This window comes from Passer domesticus, chromosome 7 (assembly GCF_036417665.1).
Source record: "Passer domesticus isolate bPasDom1 chromosome 7, bPasDom1.hap1, whole genome shotgun sequence".
Lineage (NCBI taxonomy): Eukaryota > Metazoa > Chordata > Aves > Passeriformes > Passeridae > Passer > Passer domesticus.
Genome location: NC_087480.1, coordinates 41,687,507 through 41,714,235, shown reverse-complemented (window position 1 = coordinate 41,714,235; position 26,729 = coordinate 41,687,507). Strand labels below are relative to the sequence as shown.

General features: G+C 40.8%; 1 protein-coding gene across 2 annotated transcripts; it reads right to left on the bottom strand.

Annotated features, from left to right (window-relative positions):
• Positions 1-466: 466 nt before the first annotated feature.
• On the bottom strand, positions 467-26,333 carry WDR47 (WD repeat domain 47). 2 transcript variants are annotated; one of them, XM_064427977.1, is made up of 15 exons: positions 26,218-26,333; positions 19,652-19,818; positions 17,993-18,076; positions 17,364-17,448; positions 14,941-15,743; positions 12,708-12,831; positions 10,265-10,443; positions 9,905-10,162; positions 9,167-9,242; positions 7,804-7,961; positions 5,031-5,200; positions 3,983-4,153; positions 3,458-3,589; positions 2,525-2,743; positions 467-1,862 (listed from the first exon to the last, which is right to left on the bottom strand). In XM_064427977.1, exons 2-15 carry the CDS (start codon positions 19,807-19,809, stop codon positions 1,720-1,722), a joined length of 2,760 nt encoding a protein of 919 aa, XP_064284047.1. In that variant the 5' UTR covers positions 19,810-19,818; positions 26,218-26,333; the 3' UTR covers positions 467-1,719. The 2 variants fall into 2 exon arrangements, with proteins under 2 accessions (XP_064284047.1, XP_064284046.1); XM_064427976.1 differs by lacking the exon at positions 26,218-26,333 and adding an exon at positions 25,364-25,526.
• Between the last annotated feature and the right edge of the window lie 396 nt (positions 26,334-26,729).

The window sequence follows — 26,729 nt, the reverse complement described above, 5'->3', positions numbered from 1 at the left end:
AGCCCGGCACAGAGGCGAACCCCGGCTAAGGGCAAGCTGAGGCACAACAGGCGGGGGGCAAAATGATGGATGTAAAACCAGACCCGCCCTGTAAAGACACAGCTGGGAGTGAAATTAATGTCAGGAAATCACTATTGCTATAGATATACTAATGTAAATAGACTGACAGCTTTGACCACAGAGAGACAACTAAAGAAACGCTATTTCCTCCAAAGTAGCTTTGTCTACACTTCATTGTATCATACATATCATTGTATATGTATCTAATAAAGAAAAATAAACAAGCTTTTCAGCTCTACGCCACTGTATTATTACTTACCGCACTGCAAGTTCCAATACTTGGAAGCAGTATCAAAGCTCTTAAGTATTTTATAATTCTGGCTACTTAAATCATAGGTCAAACCATTGTATCATAGTTGGTCTGAGGAACTATAAACCAAGAATTAAAAATAACAGATGAAACGGGTGCAGGTGTTGGAGGTCTTTATTGAGATTATAGCACAGATATACTTCTATAGTTACCTTTCCACTTTTATACGATAGTTAAAAATGCTTGCTACAGTGCACATATAATTTAGTAACCAAGAGAATCCAAAATGTAACTGCAGTTCAAATAAATAAATAACCTAAAGTTTAAGGTTTATATTTCAAAAAGTAAAAGGAACTGTACAATATGAAAATATAACAATACATAAACATTAGAATCTAAAGTTTTGTAGAAATAAAACTGCAATTTCCCATACATAAACAGTGCAAGAAATAAAATTCAGATAAGCTTCTGGACTGGGAATTTAAACAATTCTTAAATTATCATGCAGACATAGCATTTTAAGCCATGCTGGTTTGTAATACAGCATTAATGGTATCCCTTTTGCTTGAAAAATTGATAGCCATTAAGCTCACTGTGACAACTGCTGCCAATCCACTCTTTTCTACAGTACATTATACACAGAGGTATTCTGTTGCATTCAAAAAGTAAAATATTACATGTTTCTACTGAAAAAAGTCAATATTTTACTTTTCCCCCTCCAACATGTTAGCTGGTTCAAAATAATGTCATGTAGTAAAAACAGCAACATTTTTCCCAGGTTAGATGAAAAGAAAGAAAAACCCCCACTATATAATGGACTATAATCAAGAAGTGGTTACTACCTAGTCAAACTTTAAAGTTCAGATATTTTTTTTTACTAAAAAGTTGAAACTATGGAGATGTTATCAAGTTTGAGCTCTTGTTTAAAAGTGATGAATACAATAAACCTGAAAAAACAGTGGAAGTAGTTTTTCTTTAATGTGTTTGTGTAACTAGTTACATACAGACTTGATTAAAGTGTTCCTCAACTTAAGTTTCTATACAAAATTCTCATTGAGGCAAAGAACAAGGAATGCAATTAATACCAAACTGTAAACACATCATTCATGTTACTCTGAGTGCACATCAACAACAGAAGAGTTCTCCTCATAGACTTTGGCAACAAGACTACAATAGGTCACAGCAGCATGAGTTCAACATGGAAGACTGGAAGCACTGCAAAAGAATATACTAAAAACACCAAGACCTCCTAGAAACCAGAAAAATCAGTGACAGGTGCCCCTCCTCTTGACAAGACACTCTCCTGCTCAACTGCTGCTCTCTCAAAGCCTCATTATTATTACTTGTTTGGATAGTTCCGTAGTCTCGGGTCTCTGTGCTTTAGCTGCATAGTTGCCTTTGTTTGCACTCTAACCATTGTAGGTCCAAAGGGTTACAGTTCTGTCTGCAGAAGATGACAAGAAGGAAAGATCTTGTGTGTGCCACCTGCACTGAATAACTTTGTCCTTGTGCTCCCCTACCACCATCAGAGGAAGCTGCTTCGTCAGGTCCCCTGTGGAGAGGAACAGAAATCATTACTCATGTCATGAATTCGTATCCTAGCCCTTGTGTGGAGGGTCTTTTTTAACCAGATTGCTTACTTTAAGCTTACATCTGTATGTCACCTTATGAAGCCCACTTGAGTCCCTTTTCTCTCTCACACAACATTGAGCATAACGAAAGTCCCCAGTGTTTCAATGTTTAGGCATTACTGGACATAGTACAACGTAAATAGGCAGATCTCCACCGTTTTTACACAAGGTGATTAAAATTTAATGGTCCAAGAAAATCAAGACAATTAGACACACCCAATATCTTTCCTATTCGTAACTTATCCCAATAAAAACGAGAATTACTACACTTTTTAGGGCTTTTTTTAAAGGTCAATTTTATGAATGCTGTCTGAAAGCAATGGCCATCTCACCAGGCAAGAGCGTTAACCAGTGGTTTTACTGTCATGAGACCCTCACCCCAAACCAAGATTAATTCACAGCCTACACTTTCAGCACCACAACTACCCAACTTCCACCAGACACAACCACATATACACACATCCAACCTTTCCAAGCTCTACTATTTTTTACTTTTAAAGTAAAACCCGATCCTTGAGCCAAGTTCTCAACCACATTCAAAGCCCCAAACAGGAGCCAGCCCGTGACCCAGTGGCTCCGTTACCTTGCAGGTCTGTCACCTTGATCTTCATGTCGTAGGAGCCGGTGAGCAGGTAGTGCGCGCCCGGGGAGAAGCGCACGGAGCGCACGTCGCTGCCGTGCGGGTGGTAGCTCTGCACCATGCGGCCGCCGCGGATGTCGTACAGCATGCAGCTCGAGTCCTCCTGGCCCGTGGCCAGCAGCCGCCCGCTGGGGTCCACTGCCACCGAGGCTACAGCACTCCCTGCAGGCCACACAACCCCGACAGTTAGCTGGCCTTCTGCAAACAGCCTACTTCTTTCTTATTTTACACAATGCATTGTAAAACACGGAAAGCTGGCCTCATATTTAAATGATGTTGGAGGTTGGGTGTCTTTCTATTTTACTTACAGAAGTTTTTCCCATAAGTTGCTAGGAAATTAACTACTGGGTACTTAAAAGAAGTGGCCAAGGTAGGGAGACGAGGGCAGCACCTGGCTACAGTTCTTCTTCTCTGGGAGTTTCTCTCAGAGGGGAGGGATACAGCGGGATGTGGGCAGGTAAAGGATGGGGCCGGCTGCGGTCTCTCTGGTTTTGGAGGAGAACAGCCGGACCTGCGGGGCTTGGGGGAAGGAATTGGCTGCCATAACCCAGCCAGGAGCTGCCTTTCTTCCTTGCTGCATCCCCCTGCCCTAAAGTTTCAAGGACTTCAGTTAGGTTGCTATATATGAATGCACTTGAAAGTGTCTGTTTGGGAATCATAAGGCAAAAGCACTACCCATCTTATAAAAGGAAATATTACTTTAGGAACAAACAAACCAACCCCACAGGTAGAACCTCTGAGAGTATCTATTTCTTTAAGCTAAGCTGCCCTTCTGTGCCTGCCACAGCTTCCCCTTACATTCACTCTATGTGATCTGGACATCTTCAAAATCTATTTTCATGCCAGGATGGTTAGAAGCATGATAGCAAATCTTGCCTGTTCCATGAAACGTTGTTCCCACAACACGAACACAGCTTGGCACTCTCAAATCCCAAAATCTTACAGTCTTGTCCTGGGATCCAGATGCAATCATCCAGCCACTCCATGTATAAAGTGCTAAAATATGTCCTGTGAACAAGAAGACTTCTTAATTTGATTAGCGTCATTAATCCAACACTGAAATATTACAGTTGGGATTCTTTTTTGCCTTCAGAGACTTAACAATCCTGTAGAAAACCTGCATTTTGTATGATCCATTGCACCAATGTACGGCAACACCCAGCTTTGTGTCTTCTCTGGAATGAGGTGTGCACTCTCTTCATTAAATGAACAGCAAACACAATTAACAACCAACACTGCCCACCTCCCCTCAAAATACCTCAAGAGCAAGCGGGAGAGGAAAAAAAAGTCTTGCTAAAAAGAAAACCACAATTACTTTAAACCAAACCTAGCTAAAACAACCCAACAACCTTATTAGAATATAATACAGACTCAGTGTGACAGAAGCCACACTGCACCTACCAGTGTGACCACTTAGGGCATGCAGGCCTTGTCCACGCTGACAATCTGTTGTGTAAATATTACAGTCCCCTGCTCCAGCACTTATTAAAATAGCACCACCACTTTCCGGGCCTTCCATAAAAGCAAGGTCTCTGATTGTCCCATCGTGCATGCTGAATTCCAAATCTGGTCCTGAAATAAATTAAAAATCAAGGAACAAAGTAAGGCATACGTTGTTTGTTAGTGCTGTGCTCTCTAAAGTGGCTACAGAGATAATACAGAGTATTTTAGAGTGAGCATGCCACCAAGTGCAAACACGGCTGTGCACTTCAGCACAGAACACACTATTTCAGTTACTGCAGTTCAAATAAAATCTCTAAGAATCTTGGGTTGAGTGTCATTTGAGCTTCCTACTTCCCAAAGCTTTGCAAAATGTACATTGACCAACCAGCACCACTGCCAACTGCAGGCAAGGTTTCTAACAGTGCACATTTATTATTTCTTTTTGTAAACTCTGGTGAATTCCAAATGTTTTCTTTTCCTGGAGGAAAATATCATTGAGAGCACTGCACTACAAAGGACAGGGAAGACTAAGTTCAAAATAGAAAAGGTAAGAGACAAATTCAACATACTGTAGGAGGGTTGGGCATGGAAAGTAGTGTTTGCTATAACAGAAACCTTTTTAAGGTGGGTGAGAAGAGAGAACTAGGCAAGAGAAAAGGGAACTAGGAGTGGAGATAAATTCTTAGTGACAACCATGCTCTAGAAGTGGGTAAGAATATCTGGTTGTTTTACTTTCTGTGGGGAGGAATCCACCAAGAGATAGAACAATACCAGAGTCTTGCAAAATGAAACCAAAACACAGCCACCCAACCCAAAGAAAAGCCCAAAGATAATTTTAAACCTCTCAGTGGTTCTTTGCTGGATAGAGACCACAGTAAAAGGGAAAAGTGACTGAATTAAAATATTGGAATAAAAATAACAAAACATCAATTTAAACTGAATGGTTTTGACAAATACTGGACAGTAACTGAAAATACATTCTTTGAACTAAATATACACACAGTACCTGTTGCATTACAAGTTTCTGCATTAAAAGGCAGCACTTTCACATATTTATCATTAGAACCAGTAGCTAACAGCTGTCCACAGGGACTCCAGGCCACACAGTAGATTGATCCTTTATGATGCTTATTCCTCTTGAAGCGAACTACAGGTTGTTTAGGAGTATTATAAGCACTGGTAAAAGAAAAAAAAACAAAAAAACCAACCATCATACTTCTTTCTATTTCTAAGGGAAACAAAGTATTCTAAAATGAAGATACTATTTTTCTGTTATTTTGGGTAACATGAAATTCATATGAGCTACTTGCACTGAAACATATATACAAGATCAAAGACAAAAGGATCTTCTCATTTTCAATTTTTTCTCATTTTCCCATTCTATCCGTGACTGAACACGCAAAAAGAACTTACCCAGTCCATTCATCTGTAAAGGGCTGATACAGATAAACTATAGTAATTACTAGCTATAGGACAACAAAATATTATCCCCAGAGTCTGAAACTGGTGTGTTTTCTCTACATCCTTCATACATCAGAAACTTAATTCTATGTCCACTTTTGAATATGCACAAGTCCAATTAAGCAATAGTAGGCCAAGCTTGTGCAAGAAAACAGATTTATCACACTACATTAATGCAAAAATCCTGACAGCATCTAAATACACCATAGATTCTTATTTGTAAAACCGTATCAGCTTTATGCACTGCAGAAATAAAAGCAACAGTCTCAGTAATTTATATTTCCTTGATTGCAATCAATTACCTTCCTACAATGTTCTTTTTCTTCTCTCACAGCAGGAAGAAATCAAGTACTTAAGATAAAGTATTGCAGTATCCATCTCCATATCACTCCAGTAACACCAACAGGAGAAATTCAACAAATTAAACTGGTACTCAAAAAATTCATAAACCTTACTACAAATACTTGAACAAAAGAGGCAGAGAGAAAAGACAGAAGACAATCATCCAAGCCTGTCAAAAAACTTTGGAGATTAACATCACTTTAGTAAAGAATACTAAAGTAAATCCACATGGCAGCTAATTTTATTTTGTTGCCAGAGAGGAAATCCATTACAGATTAGCCTAAATAGGATCATTCAACACACTACAGAGCTCCCTAAATGGCCTAATGCCTTATCTCACACTCTGAGTTTGGATTCACCACATCTTAAGAAGAGCATCACTGACTCTCCCAGGGCATGGGAGCACCTACCCAGGTCAGAGACCACAGGTTGCCAATCCACTGCATGGAAGCACTGTGATTATTTGAGCACCATTTGCAGAACTGTAACATGTACCTGTCAGTGTTTAACCTTAAAGGTGTGCAAACCCCCCCAAACTACTATTATACCTTTAGAGAACAGAAAAAAGACAACTCTGAACCAACCTGTCTTGAATAGTTCATCACTTTAAAGGACAAGTAAAAAAAAGTTTAATAGGCCCAACAGAGCTTCAAAGAAGAACTATTCCACACAACCTCTTTGAAAAGCACATAATTCTGAATGCATGTCTAGACTCATGTTGTTACAAGGATTAGAATATCTTGAAGATAATGTAATCTCTCTGCTGACTTGTAAATCCCACGATGAAGTATTTTCGGCTAAGTGTAAGCATAGTTCAAATCAACAGTAAGTGGAAGAATTACAAGTTCAGAATTAAGGAGAACTCAGCATTCCTTTCATGTCCAGATGCACTGTGTTTCTTGTCACATCAGATCATGCACTGCAAGAACAAACTAGGGCTGCAGAGTTGCTCCAGCCTTTCCCAACGAGCAGAAAAAGCAGCTGTGCAGGAGCCAATGTGTTTTGCACTGCTTACCAGTCAAGAGGCTGTCTGGGCTTCAAGGTCAGTAAACTGCCTTGTATTAGGTAACAGAAATCAATTACTTTTTTTGTTGTGTCATACATTGCTTATAAATATTTTGGAATTAAATTTCAAAGGCTACCTAACTGATATTTAAGGAGGAAAAGAAAAATCAGATTACTTTTTCAACACTTTGGAAGCCTGAACATCAGTCCTAAAGTGGGAAGATGTCCCACATAAAAATCACTGTGCACACTTGTAGCTCCCTACACAACTGTGAAGTTTTAGATGCTTGCACTTCTCCCCTCCTCCAAGAAAATCATGGAAGTGAAGCAGAATTAAGGAGACTGTTATTGATGTGGTAGTATTTATTTTCAGGTATATTTTCCCCATCCTATTGAAAATGGGTGGAAAGGAAACTGAAAACACAGGTGCACAGTAAACCACAAATGATGCTTTTTCAGTCAAGGAACCAATACACCTAAAAAACAATGTTTAGAGTAAAAGCAGGCCAACAGGCACACTCTGGCAAGTTTTGTGTAGAAGTCAAGAAGATACAACTTTCTCTGTTAATTCTGTCCTCCTGCCAGAAACTGAATCTTGTGAAGCCCAGCTTGTGCTGGCTTGGGAACTGACACATGCTTTCTCCCACTGTTACAGCTGGAATATCAACACCACAGGCCAACCAGCAAACTCAAAAAAGCCCACCTGCTGAGACAAAAAAACCCCACTTTTATAAGCCAAAGTGTGGTCTTGTGGCAATACATCTTATAAACAATACAGAGAGCAAAGAAGTACACCACAAATATACAAATACTTCACCACATGATCTTATTTTTGTTTAGCAGTTCAGGATTCCAAGGACAGCACTGCTGTATTTATGACAATAAAGACATGAAACACACAGATATCAGTAGCTGCAGGAGAAAGAAGTGCTATGATACAGAAAAAGAAATTATTATATTAGCTTTCTTACCTTGGGTCAATTACTTCTGGATAGGCACAAACTCTCAAAGTTTTAGAGTTGGAACCAACAGCATACAAACTCCCACTGGGATGAAAGGCTACAGCTCTGACAGCTTGTGTGTCTTCTAGAGTATTAATGCAAATAAACTGCTTTTTTGATTTGTCATCCTGTGTAGAAGGATAACAGTAAAATTAGGTTTTCCTGTGTAAAACTGGACATCTAAAAGCAGGTGTGACTACTTTGTGCAATAATGTAAAGCTACAGTAGCCAAGTATTAACAAGCAGCAGCACAGCGGGCTGGATCACTTAAAACATGGTTTTGTAAAATCAAGGTCTACTCCAAGTCCAAGAATGCTCTTGAAGCTCTTTTCTTCAACTGACTTTTACAGATAACATTAATTAGTATTTCTCATTCTCCCTCCAAACTTCCACCTGCTTTTGTTCTTCTGAACAGCCCACCTCAGATAGGCAACACTGCAGTTTATTTCTGTGTAAACACACGATCTGTGTGAAACTTGCAACGGGAACAAAGTTGCCTTTTTACTGAAAACAGTCCTAGTCAAACATAGTTTCTAAATCAAACATAATATTAAACATAGAATCAGATTTTCACCCTGTATGTAGCACAAAGTTATCATTAAATTATGCTAAGCTTTATTATGTCATCCTCTTTGTGACTTCATGACCAGCTTTCTAAGATTATGATTTTTATTTATGCAGAAACTTTGGAATGTACTTATTGCAGTTATTTCCCTATTAACTATTCCCCTGTTTTTTCAGACCATACTGACTGCAGTACAACATTCAAAGTTTTAACCTGGAAAATATAAAACAATAGTTTTATCCTTGTACAACACTGGAACATGTGTTGTACAAGGAGAAGCTGAAAGAGCTGGTACTGTTTGGCCTTGAGATCAGAAAGGCTTTTCAGGGTGTGCATGTGTACATCTCACCCGTGCATACAAATATGGAATTGGGGAGTGAAGAAGATGGAGCAGGACTCTTCTCAGTGGTACCCCAGTGAAAGGGCCAGAGGCAATGAACACCAAATAAAGTAAAACCAATTCCACTTCAACATTTTTGGTGTTTTAAAAACACTGTGAAGGTGGTCAGACATGGGATGAGGTAGCCCACAGAGGCTGGGGAACATCCTCCATCCTTGGAGAGATGCAAACCCAACTGGAGCCAGCCCCAAGCATTCTGCTCTACTGACCCTCTTTTGAGAAGTGCATTTGGATTCAGTCTCCAGAGGTCCCTTCCAATCTCAATGGCTCTGCGACTGTAGGCACTGTACCAACCAAAATTCATTCTAAATATCTATTAAGTACTGAATCTTTTGACAACACAAACAAAAGACAAGAAGAAAACTCACCTCATCGCCTCGTGTTCTAGACAAAGTCCCTGAAGAGTCTTCTGACTGTGGCTGAGTGACAGCATGCTCTGATGCACTGATTTGGTGAAGTGTTTAAAAACACAAAACAAAACAACAAGAGCAGGAACAGATTTTTTGGTAAGTATTTTTCACACTAAAGTTACAGTTTCATCATTCTCAGAACTGACTAATTTGTGTAAAGTGTTATACATGTCTGAATCATTACCACTAAACTATTACTTTTACAAGGGACAGCCATTTTTGCAGCAACTCCAAGCACTGAACAAGTGAACTCAAAAATACTTTTCATTCTGTAACACACCTATGTATAAATACAATATGTACACAGAGAGGTGGAAGAATTACGTTTCTTTCAGGTCAGCACTACTTTTAGTTAACAGAAGAAATTCAGTTCCCATTCTGCCCTGCTCCTCCCTTCATCTAGTCTGTATTTCATAAAAAAGCTTCCAGAAACTTAGAACAACACAAAATAAACAAGAACTAAACATATAAGATGGAACAAAAAGTTCAAAATTAAAAACAAGCATAAAATGTAAGCCATAACAAATAACCACTATTCCTCATGAATGCTGTTAAAAAAAAGACTTTATAATCCCAACATAAATATTTAGAAAACACTGATCATACCCTTATTCAATGACAATTAATTTGCTAGCTAAAGATAAATACAAACAGCTCTCCCACAGTGCTAGCAGAAGGGCATTTCCAGTGACTCACCTTTGGCTCCCCTGTACAGGTGACTCTTCAGGAAAGGGTATCTGATTAGCTGATCCACACTTGCGAGGAGTGCTTGTATTAAGATTTGGGCTATCAGTTGCTATCCTCTGGCTGCCATCTGAAGGTGCTGATGTGAAGTTACTGGCTGGATTGGTAGATGCAATCCCTTTGCTCCCATTACATTGCTGGCTAAGTGTTTGTACATCATTTCCAAGACTGTCCATACCCATATTTAATTCTCCTAGTTTCTGGATTGATCTAATAACAAATGACAAGTTAAAAAACCCAAACCATCAAACCAGCTCATTATGAGAACTTACAGAGGGATAAGGGTGAGTAGAAGAATGAAACTCTCCCAACCTGTTAAGAAACTGCTCAGTAAGGTTCTGTTGCTGGTCAGCTCCATCCTCTTGATTGACTCCTCCTTCCAGCAACATCTGTTGATACAACTGTCGCTGCTGCTCCTTCTGCTCCAAGTGCTGCTGGTAACGCAGCCTCTGTCTGTAGTACTCCTGGAACTGCTCTGTGGAATCACGAAGCTGAAAGGAAATGAGAATCACAGATGGAATTTAAATAGTTAATGGTGGTATTTCACATAAATATTTACTTTCTGGTTCAGTATTTCAACACAGGCATCAAAAGCCAGGAGATTCATCTCTGAGGAGGGATGATTTTCTTCTTCCTTAAAATCAGACATAATTTACATATTAAAAAGAGAAAGCACTGCCAGCCTATGAAATTCACTGTTGAAACAGTCCTGCCTTTATAACAGTCCCTATAGCTCTGAAGGAGACTGCTCTTTCTTACAACATTTTTGAAGTATTACTTAAGATCAAAACATAAAACCCAGAAAACTATGTAAGTCATATTTTCATTACAAATTTAGTATCTTCTGCCACGTTGACACCACCCTGCCATCAGTCTGCAGACCCATTTTACCTCTCCCTTCAGCAGTAGTGTATCCCAGTGTTACATTTTAGTTTTAAAATTGGGGCCTGTTTGAACTTTAAAATTCTTTATTTTCTGGACCAAGCCAACACTTCAACTTCCTTGCTCATAGCCTTTTTCTCCTTTACATGCTGTCTTTAGCTTCCCACACTGCCAGCTGCCCAGGAATTGCTGCCTTCTGCATTCCCAAACCTCATTTTTCTTTCACTTTTCTGCTAACAGCTGAGAACAAGATAAAAATGCACAAACAGAAGACCAAAAACGCTTTCGTCCAAGGCCAGATTATCCACACTGAGCTGCCCTACATTTTCTGAAGAAAAAAAGCAAACTGCATATTTACCTAATAGAAAAAAAAACAGAAAAATACTAACAGAAAAAAATAGCAATAGTAAAACCTTGCATGGGTTTTTTGTTTGTTTTCTGGAGTGACAGCTTTGTCATCCATGATTTAAAGTTATACAAGGACATCCTCATAACTTTGCATTAGTTCAGACAATCATACACATTCTGTCTTTGTAACAGCCTTTGCATTTCTTCTACTAACAATTATTAACACTTGCATTATGATTTTTTGTTCTCTAACACAATTTTTTTGGACTTATAATGGATTTCCTAGTGCTGTTGCATTTGCAAAATATTTACCACCTTAGGTTTCCCATGGTGCATACTTACAAATCAGAAACTCAAAATTGACAAAAGTCAAGTCTTTATTTTCTCTACTTAAAATTCATGAACTATTCCCCATCCCCTGGGTTATCATCCTAAACAACAAATATATTCTTGTCTATTCTTCTTTTCATGACTGATACTGATTTGTAAAAATTTTATTCCATCTTTTGATTTTTTTTTTGTGTTCTGTGCCACTATTTCCCAACTAACATGCAAACCTAACATATGTTGCTCAGAAGCTCTATTCTATACACTCTGGCTTCTAAATCAGCCTCTACAAGAACACATGAAAAACAAAGCTCTGAAAAGAAACTTTAATTAATTTCTTATTCCTATATACATACACCACTATAATATGGGAAACAAAACAAGATGAAATTACACCAGGTACTATATTTATTTCTATTTGTATACAACAGCCAGGCCAACATCATCTCCACAGAACCTCCTGTCCTCATTCTCTCCTACAAATTCTGCATCTGTTTTACTTTTTTTCCCCTCTGGAAGCCTGCTCTGTTCTATACCCAGCTAAGCTCTTCCTTCCCTTCCAACATGCATACAGAACACCACTGCAGCAGAGAAGAGACTCAAAGTCCTTGAGGGGAGGGAAGTCCTCAAATGGGGAGAAAAAAGATAGTAAAGATAGTCAAGGCACAGGCCTTCAAAGATGAATCCAAAAAAGGTTATGCTATTGGATTCTGAACAGCAAAGATGTATTATGAGGGAATTGCCCAATTTTAATTTTTGTATGTTCTAGACAACAACTGAAATGAGATGACCTCCAAAACCTAATGTTAACACCAAAAATTACAACTTGGATTTCTCACTTGAACATGAAGAGGAGGCTTAAGCACTGTTTAACACAATCTAATACTGTTGGCTCTTTTCCCCTTCCTTTTACAGATATACACAGCAGTTTAGCTGGACTGCTGATGTGACAAGGCACTCTAATCAGCTGCATTACAAACTCCAACGACAGCAGAACTTTATACAATGGGGGGACAAAAAGTAGTAGTTTCTTTTACAAGATGCAATATGGCATTTTTACTATAGTAAAAACAAGATTCAAAGCAAGCCATTGTCATGCACGAAGTTCTCCACACAAAGGCAAATCATTATGAAGTGATCAGAACCCAGCTCAAAGGGCCTCATTATTTTTAAACAAACAGTTTAAAATGAGCAGTACCTCATTTTTCTCTTGTTTGGCTGATCCCTGACTCTGTGCTGCATGGAGTGGTTCATTTTCTGGAGCTGAGCTCTGGCACGAGGGCTCACTGCCAATGGGATGCTGGGGCTCCACGGGTGTATCACTTCTCGCAGCAACATGGAAAAGAAGAGATGCTTAACTGAGGAAAATTAAGAGTAGAAAATCAAGTGGAGAAAGATAACGTTCTAGAGTAAGACCTGGTAACACAAGCATGCAAACTACTTAAGTCACATCAAACTGAAGATACTGCTTAGGGAAAAAAATAATGCCACTTGCAATATGTTACACTAAAGAAAATAAACTCCCTGACAAACAAAAAGTACAGTCAGTTTCCAAAAAGCCTAACTATCATAGCACACCCCAATTTAATTTTTTATCCCTACATTTAAATTCTACATAATTTAAATATATTACTCAAAATCTTCCACTTCAAAGCAATTATATGCACAAAATGCATCTGATATACTGTAAAACTAAACTCTTCCCAAAGCTATCAGTTTAATTACCACTACCAATCTAAACTGAAACTAATATCCATGGATGTTTAACACTGGATTTGAACACTCCTGAAAGCGCAAGGTAGAAAAATGTTTATACTGCTTTTGCTTTTCTTGTGTTATAAGTATTTCTGCACGACACTCTTTCCAAAATGGTTTGGCAAACAACCAGTAGATGTGCAGAACACATTAGAAGCCTTGGACACGTCAGATTTACACAAAGCTTAGTTTCCACCCTTGCAAATACTACTGTTTAGGCTGGACACTTCACCTGAACTTGGATTTTTGTCTGAAAAATGTAATGCCTTCTTGAAAACTACAGGTCTGGCCCTATAGTTCTAATCCTTTAATTCTGACCCTCTAATCCCAGCTTTCAAGAGATGAATTATTAATGAAAAAACCTGTTACAAACTATAAACTTCACAGGAAAAGGCCTACCTAAAGAGCTGCAGCAATTAATCATCTTCTTTAGCCCACACAATGATGTTATTTAGGCAGAATTAATCTAGTACTCCACTATTGAAAAGGGAATTAAAAACCTCTCAAGAATCAGTTTTAACACTGGACCTTGGTCTATGCATACAAGTGATAAGGTTTGCCATAGATCAGCAATATTAGAGGATTCACCATAAACTAGAATCTTCAGGAGGTACTTACATTACTGTATTTCCATTATCTCTGGTGAATTGACATCAGTTTGGCAGCATTTGTTTCCTTTTTACCAAGTTTAATTAGAGCTGCTCTTTACCATAACACAACATACGGAATATTGCTCCAAGGCAAAACTAATAGAGACACCAGCTGTGGCCTGGATTGATCACCACAGCCCCAAATGTCATCTGCTGGCCACTGCACCCAAGTGCAGGGCTAGTTTCCCATCTGGTCCTCTAAGAGGCCAAAAAAGCTGGCAGCTGCTTTCCAGGGAAGTTTGAGTAAAACCATTATAGAGAGACAGAAGTGTTGATCAAAAGAAAGGCCAGGCAGAAACATGAAGATAAACTGTCAAATGTTAAGTACCATTTTTCCCAGTTACCAGGACATTCTCTCAAAAGCCAGTTTAGATTGCTACATTTCCTTAAAGAACTTATTAATAGCATAACCCAACTATCTCAAAGTCTGATAAAAAAACATAATACAAACAACATTCAGCTGCCTTACTCATCTTTGGTTTAAAACATAGGAAGTATGTTTCAGCTGAATTACTATTGTAACAATTTAAGTGATACAGGAATGCTACAACAATGGCATATTGTCATTTCCATCAACTTCACTGGGACATGGAAATTGCTTAAGTGTGCTTAAGTAACTAATTAACAGTGTCAGGACCAAAATTATTTATCAAGACTTGAGGACAGAATGCAATGGAGAAAGAAGATGGGAGTTAGAGCTATTTCACTGGGTCCATTGACTTATCTGAAATGGAAGAACACAGTAATACTGAACACAAACCCTAGCTAGACCATATTACTCAGAGCATATTTGTACTCTGTGCTAGGAAGCTTTAATAAGGCCAAAACGGAACACATATGAAAATCTATTTAGAACATAAAAGCATAAGGAAGAGAACACCCTCTATACAGAGTTTAATTACAACAGAATTTAAACAACCAAATTATGTTTCAGTATTACAATTATGTTCAGTTACAGTGCAGGTAAGAACACAGAAACAGTGCCAACATAAGCTAAGGTAAAAAGAGAGCTCTAGCTGCACTTACCGCTCTGGTGACTCTTCAAAAATGCTGTGACATTCAGTAGTCTCAAGCATGAGACTCCTGCTGAGATTCTGTACTCCAGGGTAATGGAAGTTAGCGAAGGAGTGTGACATGGGAGAAGTTTTGGTCCCGAGGTCTGTGACCCGCTTGTCGTGGTTTGTCAGCCCACACGAGAGCCCATCTAAGGCGGGGTTCAAAGAGCGCGTCATGTAAGCGTCCGCTGACTGAGGCCGTCGCATGGGGGATGAGGGATAAGGAGAAAGTTTGCTGATAAGAGGTGTCAGAAGGTCAGCATAGGCAGCTTTTGTGGGCTTGAGGAGTTTATCAACGTGAATATTAAGCATCTTTTGTTCAAAAGCACAAGAAAACACAGTAGCTGGCAGATTCTGCAGCCACGATAATAAGCTGAGGTCCAAGTCATCACAGCCATTACCACACAAGAGATCAATGCCCAGCAATACTTCACTTTCTGTGATTTCTTCTCCTGTAGCTTTACTCTGACAGAATTCCACACAACATTCGTAAAGCAGTCCCTTCATTACAAGCTGAAACAAGCGATTGTTACTTGCTTTGAAGCCGGCCTCGCTCAGTTTCCTGTCTGCTGGGATGAACTCTGCCACCATGACACAGGCTTCTTCAAAGCAGTGCACCCGAGCCGTGCTGGGATTCCAGTCCTTGAACTCGGCGTGGTTGGTGAGGCGAGGCAGCGTCAGCAGCAAGCACAGTTTACTGTAGTCTTCCTTAGAGGGACAGTATTCCTCCAGCGCGTGCAGGCACTGCACGGCCTCCCGCATGGTGAACTCCAGCTAGGGAGACATGGATATCAACACAGCAATCTGCAGCACGTGTGTTTCCACAAGGAAAAAACACTCCAAGAACAGGCAACAACAGAATTTGTCTGCTATCACTCATTTATTACTATTACTGATTATATGTTAATTAAAAAAGCATATGGAGTCTGAAATTGCTGATCCAAGTGTAGTTACAACAGAGACAAATTCCTAGATGCTTTGACTTTCTAGAATCCCTCATCCAGTCCCATTTTTTACAGATTCATGGAATATTTTCATGTCACTGCAGGTTTGATGGGCTTAAAATATCAAATCTGTGACTGAGAAGCTCCAATTCTATTGTAGCACAAAAGGTTACTTCCATTCTCAAAGCCAGATGACTTATTTTCCCCTTTATTTCTATAACCTATGCCAGTAGCTTTTAATAAAAGCCTTGTAGATTGCTCTAGTTTCCAGTGATTAGCAGCTTTTATACTGAGATTTTCTCTTCTTCTATCAAAAATGTTTAAAAAGTTCAAAGAATTCTCAGAAGATAAGACCTCCAAATGAATAGAGGGCTTTATTACAAAGCCTGTTGATAGCTAAGAGCCAAGAACCGTGTTAAATACACAAAATCAGACATTTTTAGTTACACAGATTTAAAAAACAGTAAAAATCCTCGCTTACCTATGCTACCTAAACACTGCAATACTTTGACCCACACCACACCAACACATTTGCAACATTTGGTAACAACAAAATAAGGAATATTAATCTAATTTCTCACCTCTACTGCTATCCCAGGAACAGTATACAGATTGAGAGATTAAAGGACTAGTACTTCTCCCATTTACAACTAGATAAATAAACTTTGAAATTTCTCTACTCTGTCAAGAAAAAACCCTGAAGTACAACATAAGTGTAATGTGACAGAGAATTAACATCAATTCAGTCTGGAAAACAAAATCATTTGTCTTAAAACTACTGCCATTCTTCATTTTTAATTTTGTAACACTTTTGTCTTAGAAATTTGGTATTACTATGCTGTCAACATAAATGAAAAACTGTAACTAATTTCACAATCTGCACACCTTCTTTGCCAGTTTGAGTTAATGTCTCTTTCCATATCAAAAACTTAAGTCCACAGCTCCTGCTGTTTGCACATTTAAGTGAAAGAGTCCTTTGTGAACACATCTGCTCCCTCAAAAAACAATTCTGACCTTTCTCTCCAAAACAAACCAAAATTAAGCATAAAATTCATTCAAGCTTTCATCTGACTCGAATTACCACAACAAATTTCTGTGATTCTGAGACCTGCTTCACAATATCTCTGGCAGGAAAAAAAGTATTAAAAAGAAAAGCCCAGCACAATGGTCTAAAGTAAATCTGAGGGTCAGGACCACAGACACAGCATATGGTTACTGATCTCTCTGCAAAGTTTCAATCAACCCTTGTATGTACAACTGTATTTGAGATCAGGGAGCCCCTCTCACTTCCAAAGAGTACTGATTACTTTACTCAGTGTTTATGAAACCATTTGGTAATAGGTAAAATTTGTGTATTTAATGCTGGGAGCTTCTGCCCTGCCTTTAATCAGACTAATCTCAAGAGATTTTCTGACTATAAATAAATCCCCAAACCAGAGGCAATTCTTACATGCTGAGGCTCATCTTCTGCTGACATTGCATTGTTCACACATAAGGCTTCCAAGAATTTCTGCTTCATAATAATGTAACGAAACCTGCAGGTGAGAAGAGAAATACCACACATCTTGCTCCAGAGTAGTTAAACATTATTCTAGAGACAAGCAGGCTATTTTACATTGAATTTCTGAGTTAGGCATAGCTATTGTTACAACAAGGAACTCAGGAATTTTAAAAAACTGGTAACCACAACATATTTTTTTTAAAGCAGGAAATATTTTTTCCATAATTGTTTTCAGAAATACTCTATTACAAATATCAGAAGGCTAATTAGGAAAAAAAACCCCAAGTATAGCAATCATATTATTTCTTGAATAGAAGTATGACAGAACATCTATTAAAAGGCTGAACAACATGCATCATATTCCTAAAGTGTATGGCACATGACAACTCATTACAGAATGCGTGCACGTATTTTAAGTACATGTTTAAAAACACAGGCACAGCACACAGGCTAGAAAAAAAAACCACCAAAAACTAAAGTGAAAAACTCATAACCACCATTTTTATAGACAATACTTAGAAATCCATATGTTTTTCAAAACTCAAAAAATCTGAACTCTGACATACATTCTATTTTACCTTTTCTTGTCGAATTTTTCCATACATTCAAGAGGCTGAATGAACTGAAGAACCTCATCCCACTGGCCATCAAGAATCAATTGCCTAGTAAAAGAAAGGATCATTCCTTGAATGTCACTGGACAAGAACATCTCTTTTCTAAGCAGGATGCTCATTTAAATACAAAACAAAAATTTAAATACACAACAGGTCATCAATCTGCTTTGAAAAGTCAATGTTTTGCACAGGTGCCAAAATAAATGTTTAATAATACTAACAGTAAGAGCAAAATCCAAGTCTGTTCTCAATATTTTGAAAAAATAACTGCATACTAGAAGGTCAAATTTTAAGTACTTTTAAAGGCACATAAAAAAATGACAAAATGGTCCTGTGTCTCCTGCTTTACCTGTTATTTTTATATTAAAAAACAGCAAAAAGTTTTCCTTGAAGAGTTTCAATAAAGGTATCATTCAATTAATATATCCAAATAAATGAAAAAACTTAAAAATGAGTTCATTTTAATTGTATAAATACTGCTGGTGTTATTTTATGAAGGGGATGGGAAAACAAAGAGCTCCCATATGAAGCATGTAAGAGGAAGAGCTTGGCAGGAAGGGTGCCAGCACAGAAGCTCCAACTCCAGGATCAGAGGGCTGGACTGCACAGGTAGAGCAACTCCTTCATGCCTTCCTATCACACAGAGCTCTCTATAAAAGGCCCAAGCCTACAAAGGAAAGATGAGTTTCTTCAACTAAGCTAACAGTGAAACAAACAAAAAAATAAGTTGAATTAATAACTTGAATCTTTCCGCAATTCTTCATTCATTTCATTTTAGTCCAATATATATAATTTTAATCAAAAGGGAAGACAGGTTTGTTCAGTGATAAAATGTATTATTAAAGGTTTCAAGATCAGCTGGATAAGGTACTTTCTCATGCTTCACTATTAAGTGAACAGAATGAACATTAATGGCATGAACAGAAATCATCAATGCTGAAAAACTAGTATGGATGTATATTGATTGGTTTTAATAATATTGAGGGCAATATCCTCAGTGATAAATTACACCAACCCTCATGCTTTGATGATAATAAATACTCCCTTCATGTTGTTAAATTTAAGATATAGCTAAGTGTTATTTTGAAAGGCACATAATATTTTAAGGGAAAAGCTCTGGAAACCACTCATCCCTGATCTCAGCACTAAAATACTGTAAAAACATTCCAGAAGTCAATAAACCACACCTTCAGGGCCATGTGATGGGTAAGCAGATAATGGCACATCACAGATGCCAACAGCCCTTGCTTTCCCATCTTATTCATGCCTATAGTTTTCCCCCAACTTAGTCTGCACTGGCCCTTGTTAGGGCTCCTTCCCACTTGAATTCATGGGTGTGCCAGAAAAAGAAGAGTTAAAAGCAACAAGCAAACAAAAAAAACAAATCTATGTCGATGCATGCTACTGCTGCCTGGTCACTGACTCCGAGGGCTCACAGAACGATGTCAGTGACTCCAGAGCTGGAACACACTGCAGGGCTGGGCCACAGGATGGGACCACAATAAAGCAGGATAAGATGAGGGCATAAGTTAAGATTAGTAGCAGAGGGCTGGTGACTGAATCATAGTCCAACTCTTGGTTTTCATACATGTGGTATTTAAGCACCAGAAACAGAAGTCCTACCTTAGGAAGAGCATGTCATCTGAAAACAAGCCATTAATGACCCCACTTTCTTTCTCAAGTGCCAGCATGCTGATGTGAAGCTTCCTTGAGTTCAGAAAATCTAGTATTAGCTTAATTATTTCAGCTTCTTTAACGTTCACTGTTTCTTCAGCCGTCATGATGGCAGCCTAAAAGGAAAGAAAGAATTTTAGCTGTGATCAATACCTTATTTTCTGCTTGGTTAGCAAATGCTGGCTACCAACAAAAATAAAAAAGTAGATTTATAGGACACAACATAGTGACATTTCAAAAATTAAACAAGATTAAGTAATTGATTTGAAGTTGACTATGAAGCCATAATTAAGATCTACCAATGCACCTGCAACTTTTCCATTTCTGTCCTATGCATAAATAGGGGCCTAGATAAACAAACCTACCAAGAAATCAATCTACTAGCAGCATTTTTGTGCTTACTAAGTCTACAATATGTAAAATTTTCCTCTGTGAAATGCAAACAGTGAAGTTCAAAGAGCAGAAGAGTCACTTACTATGTCATCATCTAGAGCTCCCACATATGAACTTAAATATTTCCATCACATATAAAAAGCACAGCACACTAAAAATGCCATCTCTCCTTACCTTAACTTTGAAGTAGCATATGACAGCTAGGCCAGGGGTTTCTATTCTTCCTTCCCAAGAAGACTATTTCTGTCTATTCCTCTCATGGAGGATCTAAAGCTGCCAGCCCAAGGTGGCCCAAGACAGGGCCTGCTGGCTGCCAGACTCTATGCACTCTTGCCTCCAGCTGCGTGTTCCTGGCCCTGCCTCAGCCCTCCTCACTTCTGCCACTGCAGGAGCTTTTCCACCAGCCCATGTTGTTGGCTCAGTGTTCCAATGAGCTGTCCAGCCAGCTAGAGCAAGTGGGCAGATGAAGCTGGGGCCAGCAGGCTGCTTGTTTAAAGCCCCCACAGATACAAGGTCCAAGCTCCTTTGCAACACAATTCCTCCAAGGATATAATAACTGCAGTGTGTACTCCTCTTAGTAAACATAAATTAAATTCTTCTTTTGGCTAAGCCTCACCTGATTCCAATGAGTATGACAAAGTAGAAGCTGTTGAACTTCATTTTCAAATGACTTTACAAGTAACTCCTAAACTGATCTGTTGAGAAAGAGCTGGGGATGAGGGGAGAAACCCACTAACACAGCCAATCTGCACAGTAGTGCCTTATCAGGAGCCCTAAAAAACCCAAACCAAATCCCCCGTCCCATAACTACAAGAATATGATTTAACAACCGGAAAATTTCAGTTTAATCCCATGTTCCTACTGCAAAAAGGGGCCGTGTGCTGAGCCAGGTGCAACTTGACATTTACTCACTCCATGGGCACACGGGCACCCATGCTGGCACAAGGAACTAGCAGAGCTTTGCTCTCTGGAGCAGCAAAGGCTTAACCTGACCTCAGTGCACTCATAATCAGTTTAAGACCAGAGAAGAAACCAGTACCAGTGGAACCCTCAGCATGAGGCAACAGCCCCAGGAAGGAGGAGAGACACTGGAGCACACTGAAAATGAATAAAGGTGAGGGGAGGTAACCACACAGAGCAAGACAACCACAGCAACAGGCTATAGTTCCTAGTGTCTCTCCCTTATAATTCAAAAGGGGACATTGTTCTTAATTCCCTCATGAAGTCATTCACTTATTCAGATCCAGCAACTGAAAGACAGCCAGATGTGGCAACCCATCTTCCAAGACAACTTGAAAAATTATGCAGCCTTCATATATCTCATCCTTGGAAAACTGGTGTTAACAAACTATCTACCTCCTACTAGGGAAAGATGCACAGAATCTGAGTAAGTTTGAATAAGCCAAATAACACAAACACTCAGAGTATTGACAAGAAATTAGTTATTTATCAGAGAGGAAAGGAAGAGACAGTTATTCTACGAAACTCCTCACTGATCACTGTAAATCAATGCTAGTGAACTTGAAGGGATACAAAACTCTAGGCCTTAATAACATGGTTTATTGCACTACTGTCTAAACCCCCAAATTTTCCATCTTCCTCACAACTGTATGCCAATTTTTTTCCACCTAAGTTTTTGCCAAAACATTTGACTAGCAAAGCATTTGATTATAGCAGCACAGTTTATTTTGGAACAACAGAGACCTAGTTGTGCCAGATGAAATGGCCTAACTTCTTAAAATGGCTGGGTCTAATTGTCATTTTAGTCACAGGGACTCCAATCACCACGTATTTTGGTGGGTTCCATGAAAGACACGCCCAGAGACCATAAGCACACTCTCAGCTAGTAAAGGTAAAAAAAAATTAAAGTGGCTTGCAGAAAGCTTTGCTGAAAGAAAGATACACACCCACAAATCAAAATCCAGAACTTGTAGAAAGATGCTTTTTCCTTATGTTTTAGCTCTGTTTAAACTTCCCCTTTTGGCAACTGGATATGGATTTTTGATCCCAGAGAAAAAATTCAACCCTACCCTTACACACTGAAGGGGGAAGAAAATCAATACAAATGTAACCAGCAGTTTAGTATTAACAGCTTAATTCACAACCTCATCTAAAGCATTTATACTTCTCTTTTATTATGCTTCATGACACTGATGTTTTTTATATTAACTAATTAACCTTCTTGTCAAAAGACAAAGTAAGGCTTAGGCAAAGCTGTACTGAGATTCCCCATCAGAAAAAAAAAAAATCAAGACTAAGAATTCCTTTGAAGAAAGGAACACCAAGTCCAGCTTTCTTTTCAGCAGGCACTGCTGGACACAAGTGTAAACAGGAAGCTACCCTACACAGTTTCAAAGATTGTCTTAATTATTTATATATTATACTGATGACAAAATGAGCATATTATTCAGTACTTTGATTCAGAGTGCATATACATTATGTAAAATCCAGCATCTGTGAGCTGTCTTCCATTTTCCATTGCAGTTTTTTAAAAAATAAGAGGTTTGTCCTGAAAATAAAACCTCTGACAATTTGAACACTTAACTTTACCCATTTGCATAAATCTGGGTAAAGAATGGTTGCACCCTCCATATTTGATGTAGGACTAGCAACATCACTTTTGGGGTACAGTAAAGAAAAGTGTATTACAACATCCAGACTTAGTTTGGATACTGAACTTCTGAAAAAGAGCTGAAGTACACTGATGAGCTCATCCATTAACAGCATTATGCTAATATTCGGTGTGCATTCCCTATCAGTGCAACACAAATAGCTACAAAAGAACAGTAAACCTACTAGAGAAGATTTTCACATAGTTGATGGTTTTTAGTCTGATAAGCTCAGACTTCTCTTATAAGCATTATGCTGTCAAAATAATAAGCAGCATTCTACCATGAAATTATAAATATACATAGGCTTACACATCACCCTCTATAAAATCTATGAGGTTCTCTGACACTCAGTGGTATGTCAGTATGTGTATAAATAAAAATAATAATAATTAAAGACCAAAGAACAGCAGGGAAACTCAAGATTAGAGCTCAAGCTGCATCTTTGGTCCATCACACTGTATTGCTTTCTGCAGGCACATATGGCACATAACGTCACAATCTGATCAGCTCAAGCTCTAATACTCAAGAATGATTGAGGCACAGCATTGGCTTGAGGTATAAATGAAAGCAAATGAGAATCAGAGCTTAATATTTCAGGTGCCTTGTATTAACCACATTTCTGACACAACTTTTTAATCCTGCCCAGTCTTTTCAGAATGGCACTTCTCCACATCTTCCTTCCTTCTCCTGTCCACTCCCTCTTATCTTCTGCTATTTCTCTATTTATTTTTCTACATCAAGAAAACAAAAAAACTTTTTTGCCACAAAACTAACACATCTTTCCCTTTAACTTTAGTGAACAAGATGTTGTTTAAACAAGCTCTTTGGAACATAATACCTAATGCTAAGTCTCTCAGCCAGAGAGGCTTCATCCTTGTTCTGTTCTTGCTCATGTTCTAAGAACATGCCAACAGCAAGAACCCTCTCATGGTGTTAAAAGCATAAGCAAATAACTCTTAAAACATTAAACATATTTATAGCCACTTATGCACATAAATATACTATTTCAGGAAAATGTTTATAAATTAGAGGCACCTAAAGATAGGTAGCTTAAAGACAGAGACTGTCTAGTGCTTTCTTAGAAGAAGTTTAAAATGCATATGCATTCATATGATAAAAATTAAAAGTAAAGGTTCATATTGAAAAAAAACCAGTGAATTCTACAGTAAGCATTATTCATTATTTATCAACTGAAACAAATCACTTGCCAATAGCATAGAATATACATTTGGAAAACCAGGCAAGGAATATAAAGTCTAACTATTCTGAAATACAAGAAAAATATATGATAGTTCAAATCTTAAGTGTCATGCTGTGAGAGCAGTGACACATTGAAAGGGACACTCAATGCCAAATTAGGAGCCTCGGTTCACTGACAGCTGCGATGCGGACCCAACAGCCCCAGCATCCTGGTGAGCTGTCACAGAAAACCTCGGTGTGAACAAGTCATACATATTAAAAAAGCCAGCTATTTTGCATTAAGCTATTTCACCTTTCAATCCACCCCACAGTCACTTACATTTGACTCTCCTGCCCTCCCAGAGGCCACTCCAGACCTCTGGCTACACAGAGCCCACAGGACACTTGGGGTCCAGTCAGTGCCTGGTGGCTCCATTTCTGAAGGGCCCCCAATCACCTTCCAGTTATTTGATACCAGAAGAATTCACAAAAAAAAAAAGGGAAGAAGACTATAGGCCCATTTTTTATCACAACTGATTCCCACAGCAGACAGCAGAGCTTGCTGACATCCATTTCACCCTAAATCACACAATTAATTACCTCAAATGAAATGCACTGAGCGTACCAAGGCCTTAACAGAAAACCCTCACTAAACTTTGCACAGCTGAACTCTGAGACCTTTTTTACTCCAACACACAGCAAATCAGTGTCCTCTCGCACACCAGCCCTTCCTGCCTCACACAGATTTTTCACTGGCTCGCCATCCATCCAGTAATCCGTTTTGTTCCCCTGCTTAGCTCAGCTGTTGCTCCCGAGCCCCGGTAATTCCTGTCTCACCACGCTGGGGAGGTGCCGGCAGAGCCCTCAGCATTCACCAGCCCCTGTTACAACACGCACACGCCTTGCCCAGCGCATTCCGCACCGCGAATGACAAAAAGGTGACATTAAATTATGCAATACTTCACATCACAGGGAAAAAAAAATATAGCGCAGAAAAATAAGAAAAGCTGAACAACTTCCAAAGCCTATATATGAACGCGTTTTGACTGTAATATCCCGCGTTCTTCCAACGTTTTCTCTCCCTCCACGAGCGAATCCATAGGAAACCCGGCTCCGGCGGGTTACAGCAGCCGCCCTGGTGAACGGCGCCGCCGAGCCCGCAGCAGCATTTCGGGAACGTGAGCTCAGCACCAGCGGCGGGCAGGGCCGCACGGCCCCGGCGCAGGTCCCGCGGGGCGACCCCGGCGCGGAGCGCTGCCCCGGCCCGCACCGCGCCCGGGCTGCCCCGGCCGGCCCACAACAAAGGGGCGGCGGCGCTCGGGCGTCGCCGGCAGCCGGGGCGATGCGCCCCCCGCGGGGGAGACACGGACGGGCACCGGGGCCGGCGAAGACGCCGGGCAGCGCCCACCTGGCGCCGCAGAGGCCGCAGCCCCCGCCCGCAGCCCCGCCGGCCCCCGCCCTCCGTCCCGGCGCTCACCTGCGGGGCCCCGCGGCCCGTGCGCGCCGGCACCGGCGGGGCGGGAGAGGAAGATGGCGACGGGCCCGGCGGTGCGGCGGGCGGACCCGGCCCAGTGCCGCACTCTGTCTGGTGCCGCTCTCGCTCCGCTCACCGCCCGCCCCGCTACCCGCCCGGAGGCGCCCGGGGGCCCTCCCGGCGCCGGAGCTGAAGTGGAAAGCGAAAGGGGCGGGTCGGAGCCGCCCCGCCGCGGGGGCGGGAGGCAGGGAGGGACAGATGGCGGCGGCGGACGCGCTGGGCGGGGCCGCTTTGTTCGCGGCGGGGTGAACCGCCCGCCCGGCGGGCAGGGCCGCGCCCCGCGCTGAGGGAACGCGGGGCGGGAGCCGGGCGGGGCTGCAGCTGCCGGCCGGCAACTGCGGAATGCCCCGCGCCACCTGCCCGGCGACGCGAGGCGCAGCCCGACCGCCCCGCCGTGCTCCTGCCGATGGGAGCACCACTCCAGGCTCCTCGTGTCAGTTTGCAGGAGGCGCTTGGGGCTGTCAAGGCAGCTCGAGTTGGAAGTGGTGGCAGGTTGGGTCTGGGAGGCATCCTGCGCCGTGCGGAATTTCAGCAGGCAGGCGGCCGCTCCGGGCCACAGGCCCCTGAACACAAAACCCGGCCCTTTTCCCAGGTAAAACAAAACTCACCACCCCAAATCCCTGGTGTCACTTTGCAGGAGCTGCTTGGCACTGTCAGAGCAGCCCCAGTTGGCTGTGGTGCAGGTTGGGTCTGGGTCACAGCCTGCTCCGTGCGCCATTTCAGGAGGTGGCTGCCCACGCCGGGCCACAGGCCCCTAACACCAAGGCCGGCTCTATTCCCTGGGACACAAAACTCACCACCCCAGGTCCTTGATGTTATTTTGCAGGCGACGCTACTGCACCAAGGGCCAGGCCGCGTTCCCAGGGCTTTCCGAGCCGTCTCCTGCCCTCCGTTATCCCCGAGGCGCCCAGCGGTCACACACGCGAGCAGGCAGGAGCCGCACTGCCCGTCTGCCGCCGGCTTTCTGCTCTTGCCGTGCGGGCTTAAGGCTTGCTGGCAGCACCTCTGAGTGCTGCATGAGGTGCTGCAGCGATTCAGGTCAGCCAGGGATCGTTTTGGTGTGCTTATGCTGTCAGCTGCTTCTTGACGTGTTGAGCGAAGCACACATTCTCCACAGAAATGTTATGTATATATGTGGGATACCTGTGTTTTATGAAGATGTATTGATGTATAATTTGACTTTCAGTTACATTTTTGTAATCGTCAAAAGATTATGGCACCTCAGAGTCATGACGGTGACTTGCTCTGTGTAAATTTGTATGTAGTGGTGAGATGTTAAAATGCAAGTACAGCACTTGGACAGAGTGCT

What these genes read in the sequence shown, in the direction of transcription:
- WDR47 (XM_064427977.1), bottom strand. Translation starts at nt 19,809, where the DNA reads ATGACGGCTGAAGAAACAGTGAACGTTAAAGAAGCTGAAATAATTAAG. An exon ending in CCAGAAGTAATTGACCCAAG is followed by an intron (nt 5,201 to 7,803) that starts GTAAGAAAGCTA and finishes TTCTTTTACCAG; the next exon opens with TGCTTATAATACTCCTAAAC. An exon ending in AACAACGTTTCATGGAACAG is followed by an intron (nt 2,744 to 3,457) that starts GCAAGATTTGCT and finishes TGTGGCCTGCAG; the next exon opens with GGAGTGCTGTAGCCTCGGTG.